At 44.3% G+C, this 7011-nt stretch overlaps 1 protein-coding gene and 1 long non-coding RNA gene across 2 annotated transcripts; both read right to left on the bottom strand.

Moving 5' to 3' along the window:
* Positions 1-349: 349 nt before the first annotated feature.
* On the bottom strand, positions 350-1428 carry LOC147638388 (uncharacterized). The gene is made up of 2 exons (XR_015265866.1): positions 1293-1428; positions 350-438 (listed from the first exon to the last, which is right to left on the bottom strand). It is a non-coding gene; the product is annotated as an uncharacterized LOC147638388 (long non-coding RNA).
* Positions 1429-1655: 227 nt separating this feature from the next.
* Positions 1656-6746, bottom strand: LOC147638387 (protein AUXIN SIGNALING F-BOX 2-like). Its single transcript, XM_086798316.1, has 3 exons — positions 4845-6746; positions 4123-4615; positions 1656-2641 (listed from the first exon to the last, which is right to left on the bottom strand). Exons 1-3 carry the CDS (start codon positions 5411-5413, stop codon positions 1889-1891), a joined length of 1815 nt encoding a protein of 604 aa, XP_086654442.1. The 5' UTR covers positions 5414-6746; the 3' UTR covers positions 1656-1888.
* Positions 6747-7011: the final 265 nt, after the last annotated feature.

Raw genomic sequence — 7011 nt, 5'->3', positions numbered from 1 at the left:
AAAGAAAATTGTTGAAAACTATCTTTTTTAGTTTAAAAAAAAGTACGTAACTAATGCCTAGTTGATGAGAGGACTCGTCTTAAGGCCCCGCATGCCCTTTTAAAAACACCACACCCCACACACACTCCCAGGAAACATTACAAGGTAGCCAACAGGGTTATGAACCCATAACCTCGAGCATATCAACCAAACACCTTAATAACTGAGCTACCACCAGATGATCATTAAAGGCCAAGAATTAAACAAAAGTCTCTAAAATTCCTTTCACTACATAGAGCCATGTAGACTGCAAATTGCATGCTAGAATTATGTTGGGTGTAATATTTGAATTTTACTTTTTTTTTAAAAAATATTACGAGCGCCAATAGCCACTACCTCCGCTGACAGCGTGTACAGCCCTATCCATGACAGTAAAAGAAAACTAGGACGAGGGAGAGCCTCGGGACTATTTGACACCCCTTTTTTCAAAGGGGATCAATGGCGGACATTGTCGCTCAAAAATCGAGGATCGGGGTGGACCGTTAGGTTTTTGTGATCCATGTGTAATCCCTGTGAAATCCAAGTGTGAACCTTGTGTGATCCCATCTTGTCACTGTTGTAGAACATCTAGTACAATGGAAAGATTACCCTGAAGAGGATGCAACTTGGGAAGATGAAGCTACACTCTTAAAGGATTATCCCCAATTCATGACGAGATGAGGACATCTCGATTTCTTTAAGGAGGGAAGGATGTAACATACCCATCTTCACTAATAAAGAAATGTCCATGTAATAGATAAATTTATGAGTTTTTATAGTATAAAAATCAAAGATTTTATTAAATGAGTCATTTCTACTTAGAATCTTCAAATTTTGAGCCCAAATTTGGAATCTGCATGCGATTTTACCCTAGTATAGGATTTTACAGCAAAACAGACACCGGATCAAGCTTATACGCAAATTTCTGTCATTTTTAGTTAAAAAGCGACGACCTTTAAACCTTAATAAATGCACGACCGGGCGTCCGATTGACGAACGGTTTGCACCCCAACGACCAGGAGAACCTCCCGGACAAAAAAAAAATTCGCCCCCCGAGGTGGTCTGACACGCAGCTTAATTAGAATTTTTTTTAAGAAACAAATTTTTCCATTGGTAGATAAGCTTGATTTTGTCACAAGATGGGATCACACAAGGTTCACACTTGGATTTCACAAGGATTACACATGGATCACAAAAAATCCGACGGCCCACCCGATCCCCTATTGCCCATTGATCCCCTTTGAAAAAAAGGTGTCAAATAGTCCCGAGGGAGCTCCCTCCATGGCTGGCCACTCTGGGAGGGACGCCAAACAGAAGATCGTGCCCTCCTTCCTGCTGAAGAAGAGTCCAAGGTGCGAAAGAGGGCTCTGCCCACTGTCTCTCCATACGCAATGGCGTCCCCGCAGGGTGTGGATGAGATCAACTCATATAGCTCGAACGGTCTCCGTTAAGGGCGTATAGACTCAGCGCTTGCCGAATGCGGTGAGCTCCGGCCAGCACTGGCATGTATCAGTCTCCAGCTGCGACAAACTGTTGGTGGCCATCCCGCAAACATAACCCACTGTCTCCACTTGGCTTGAATTATGTTGGGTTTAATGCTTGAATTGTAAAGGTGACTTGATTCACAAGCTGAATTGTGCTACAAGGGTGCCACTTTTGCCTATAAATGAGAGATGAAGATTGAGAAGAATTCCATTATTCTAGAGTACAAAGAGAGCGCATGCTTACTGCTCCCAAATAATTCCCTGCATCATTTGTTACTATAAGGGAGATGTTCTTATTATAAATGCTTGATGCTGGTCTTCTGACCTTAGCGGCTAGCCCCCCAAAGTCCATACAAATGATGCTTGATGCTTGATGCTGGCCTGTTTTAAAATGCCACAACAAAAGGTGGCTTGTCATTCCGGTCTCCAGCGACAGACCGGTACACATAGAGGCTCTCCACCAGTGCAGTGTTGTCCCTGCCCCTCCTTTGTATGATCTCCACATTGAGACGGGGCTTTTGGTGGGCGAGCCAGTAGCAACCAGCAATGGTAACACGGCAGTTGGACATCCACAGAGACCGCATGGCCTCGTATCGATGCAGCCCTGACAGCAGCGCCATGTCCCCAAACGGACTGTCCCTGATCTCTAGTTTCCGAAGGCTCACACACCCTCTCAGCACATGCTGCATCCCCACATCACTCTCCCCTGCAAATGCAACAGAAAGCCTCTCCAACTTCTTGCCATACATTCCTATATACTCAAACGCCTTGTCTGTCAACAACCCAGACAATGACAACCTCCTCAATGCCTTGCAATGTCTAACAATCGCCCCAAAGCCCTCATCCATGGGCGCATTCGTTGTGTGGTCCGGTTTCGCTGGCTCCATTATGCACAGCCTGAAGCTTTCCAGATCAAGACAGTTCCTGGCCATCACCTCCACTGCTGCATTGGTCATTTGTCCACAGAAGTAGAGAATTGAGCTGAGCTTAGGGCAACCTTCTGCAATGTACACAAGACCTTCCTCAGTCACACCTTGCCCTTGTCCTTCTCTGCTGGCTGGGTACACCCGGAAATCGCGTAGATCCTTGCATGATAATGCCACTGCTTGCATACCCTTGTCTTCAACTGTATCCATAAGCTGCAAGAAAAGGGTTGATTACTTAACAAGCTGACTACGACAAGCAATGCACTGAAGACAATGGCATCAAAAGGCCAATGATGAAGTAACTGCAGAGAGCAATAAAATATTTCAGCAAGGATGGCATACATCGACAAGAGAATGATGCAGAAAAACAATGCATAGCACCACTTTTGTAACAACAGAACGCATACAAAAGGCTTCTTGCTTTCAGGCAATCACCTCCCAAAGAATCCATGAAGATGGAGACATGACAAGGTACTCCAGTGAGTCTGTCTTTGTGAAGCTGCCAAGATCCAAACCTGGTATAGAGTTGGTGTCATTGTATAGTGCAGGACAACTCAACATTATATGGGTTGACTCTGGTGCAAGCATGCTGCAAATTGCTTCCATGCATGTGGTGCAGACAGGGCAGGGCATTCCCATACGAATGTCAATGGGCCAGTCTGCCCCATTCCACAAAATTGCTAAGGCCTTGCATGTCAAGGCATGTGCCAAAAGCCACATAAGAACAATGTGACCCTTACCTCTACTGATGGATCCTTAAACTAAGATCTTAGTATATACAATAAGGATGCCGTATTGTATAATCAAAGAAGGGATAATCCTATGGATTAGGCATCTTCATGTGCCAGAGGTGAAACATGAACACAAATACCAAAAAGGCTCCAACCCTGGGAATAAAAAGTAAACAAAAATGAACAATCATCTCAACAGGCCAAGAATCTGCTGTTGAACCCTCAATAATTACCTACCTATTTACCCTCTGGGGCCTTCTGTCGCACACCTAACATCATCTGGCATGGACACATGGAACAAAACAGGTGAAACTCACCAGAGAGGAACACAATCAGGCCATTTGTTGCCAGGTTAATGAAGTCAGGAACACAGCCAGCATGGAACATTTCCCAAGCGGAGGTAATGTCCTTGCATCTATGCAAAGAAAGCCAACCAAAAAGATACATAGCAGTTTGTAATCTGGATTCTGGTCTTGCTGCGTATTAGCTGAACCTCTGGAGCTAGTGAGTTGCTCTAAAGTCTACATCTAAGATACGGTAGTGGGTTTTATGTCCAAAACTTTGTTTTCTTGGCCTTGAGTAGTGTTCTGATGGTTGTCTAGCTAGAGTGAAAGGTACAGGGCTCGAAACTGCAACACAAGATTACAGAATGTAAATTTTCAAGAGACAAGGCATAGGCTAGTTGCTTTCAGAGAGAACATAGAACACAGATGGCCTCTCTCTCTCTCTCTCTCTCTCTCTCTCAAAACCTTGCTTGTATCCCAAAAATTATAAGTTCAATTCTGTTGGCAGCTTGTCTTACTGCCCATGCAGATAATTAACCTTGAATTTGCACTGCAATCCACTTATTAAACCAGCACAAGCATAGTGAAGAAGCATGTCAATCACCCATAGTTTGAAACCAGCACAAGTATATCATAGCTTCAAACCAGCACAAGCATAATGAAGAAGCATGTTACTCACCCATAGTTTGTGGATACTGCGGCACTGACTCACAAGTTCAGCCAACTCTCCATCACATATAGGTGAGTAGCTCAAGTTAAGTGATACTAAACTCGAGCAGACCGGATAGATGATGGAAAGATAACCAGGTGTGACATTCCAAAATCCAGACAAAGATTGCAACTGACTGCATCTTCTGAAGCCATAACAAACACTGACTTGATCCTTTAGTGGCACTGCTGGAAAAAATGAGCCGGCGCCAAGCTCAGTAAGCTGAAGACCCTTAGAGAGCAGCTGTTGTAGCTGCACTAATGACACTGCCCTGTTCAATTTCAGGGTTTTCAGGGCACTGCACCGTGTTACAAGGCCTTCCAGAGTCTCAAAATCCACATCATGGTCAAGATCTTTGAAATCAAGAGAAACCAGTGAAGTGCAACTGACCGGAAAGGCATTCAACCAGGCCCCTGATTTGTGATTCAAGATGTTTTCTGTGAGCTCCAGATGTGTCAAGTGCCTGCAAAAAATTAAGAGACATGGTTGTCAATAACCCTGCCTAGACGGGGACCCTCACTGAGGGCTGTATAAACAGCCATAGACTGTTCTTTAGACTACTGAAAACACAGTGGCAGTGACCCAAACTACCCCAAAACATGGGTGCCCAAAAGGTGTAAAGTTAAGCAACCAGAGACGCATAACAGCTGCATAAAAAACAAAGCAAACTAAGAGGTAGAGATTGACATAACCTGCACTTGGCAGCGATGCTGGCGAGGCCATCGGTGCTGAATCCATCACAGCTGGTGAGCACCAAGGCTTTGAGGTTGGGGAAGGAGGTGGCAATGAGCTCCAGGCATTCATCAGAGAGTGTCATGCGCTTGAGTCTGAGCTCTTCAAGAAAAGGGTGGGACTGAGATAGGATCTCAATCCAGGGCAGCACAAAAGCACCCCAATTGCGTGGCACAAGGTCAAAATCTGCAAACCTGGGCTTCCCCTTCAATGTAAGGGACTTGAACCTTGTGAAGCGCCGGGCCACCCTCTCTGCAGAGACGGCATAGCAGTTACCCACAAACACTTGCTGCCTTCCAGAAGCTTCTAGAAGATTCCAAGCCCTGCACACAAGAGACACAGCATTTCTGTCCTTGTGAGCCGTGATGAACTTCAATACATGTTCTAGCAAGTCGTCTGTAAAGGGCAAGGGCATCTCTGCGGCCGCTTCCTCTTCTTCATCCTCTCTGCAACGCTTGCACTTGGCTGAAACAAGGCTAAGCTTAAGGTCCAACTGTGTCTCCTGCTCTTCTTCTTCTGCTTTTCTCATGTAGAATGGAGTTCTCTGATATGAGATATAAGCTTAACCGATGGTAGATGAGAATCTCTCTCTCTCTCTCTAGCACAGCCCAAGAGATGACTTGATATAACCCAATAGCTGCTCTACAAGAGCCTGATTAGATGGATATTTGTAACTCTACTGTGTATAGCAGCCCAACAAAGGGAATTGTAAAACCCAACAGCTGCTCTGTATGTAGTAGCTCAATAGATAGCTCTTATACACTAATGGCTCCTCTCTAAAAACCCAAAAGCTGCCTTTGTATATGGGATTCTGAAGAGACCCTCCTTGGTTCCTTCCAGTGCTGTCCAACTCTGCCTAGTACCATGGGCAGTCTTGTTAATGGGCCACACACTGTCAGGAGTTTGGGTAGTGGGCACCCTTCAATTCACTGAGCTAGAGAGAGAGGTCTCTCTCTCTCTCTCTCAAAGAAGCTTGTTGTGACTAATAAAACAGTACACTGCTAAAAGCAGCAGAGAGTAGAGGTGGGACTAATGAAGGGCTTTTCCAAGCCTGCTAGAAAAGCTACGGGAGAGAGGGGGATGAGATGACTTCGATGCCAAACGAAGAGGCAAATCGATTTATTATGGGACGGTACTACTCTGTGCGAGGGCGTTCAGATCAGAATTAGGGTAGAAAACGGAATAAAAAAGGAACTTGGAAGAGTGAAGGACAACCAACAATCAAGAGCAAAGCTGTATGTGTGTGTGTGTGTGTGTGTGTGTGTGTGTGTGTGTGTGTGTGTGTGTTCCAACCTGTGACAAAGAATTGTACAGGGTGCAGGATGTGAAGGACAACTGCTGGAGGGGGCATTTTCCTTGCAATTGAGTGTTAGTCTCCCTCTCCTGGTCTCCTACTACCTACTCCTAGTCTTTGTGTCAGTAAAAAAAAGTTAGAAATCAAGTACAAGTCTTTCAGAGAAAGAGCCAGGATGGGGCATTCACGGCCATGGCAGGGAGCCCAAAGCAGCAACCACAGGTTTACCACAGGCACCCACATAAGTTGATTCGTGGACAGTGGAGGTGAAGAAATACAGTGGACAGTGGAGGTGAAATTTGAAGAAATACAAAACCCGAAAAAATATAAAAAATAAAAACCTTTGCTTTTAAGATATTTAAACCTCATGGTAGGATCGAGATCAAGGCCTAAATTTGACGCCTGTTTTTCTGTCAAGGGCCATTTTGCCTGTCAAAAAAGGTAGTTGAAAAAAATTCCTGTCAAACGACAAGCCCTAGAAAAAAATTTGCCTGTCATAAAAAATTTGGGGTAAAGCAAAAAAGAGGAGAGCTATGCCATTAGAGTGATTTTTGGATTGCACAACTTTGATGATTGTTCATATTTTCTGTCTTTTGTCCGAGGTTTATTGTGATCTAGTGGTTTTTTATTTGATATCTTTTGATGATTAGGGATTTTGCACTGGCAAGATATGCATGAATGTGATTTTAAAGAGAGCCGGTCCGTAGGTTATTCTCTATTTTATGTGTCTTCTTTTTACGGTATCTGTGTTGATATAAATTTACCTGTCATTTGACAAGAACTTTTTTGTTGAAACCTGTCAAGCGAAAGGGGAAAAAAAATTGCCTGTCATA

The sequence above is a fragment of the Cibotium barometz genome, chromosome 5, assembly GCF_041138505.1.
Source record: "Cibotium barometz isolate CiBa-2024 chromosome 5, ASM4113850v1, whole genome shotgun sequence".
Taxonomy (NCBI): Eukaryota; Viridiplantae; Streptophyta; class Polypodiopsida; order Cyatheales; family Cibotiaceae; genus Cibotium; species Cibotium barometz.
Note: the sequence above shows the minus strand (reverse complement) of the source record. Positions and strands in the feature narration are given on the sequence as shown.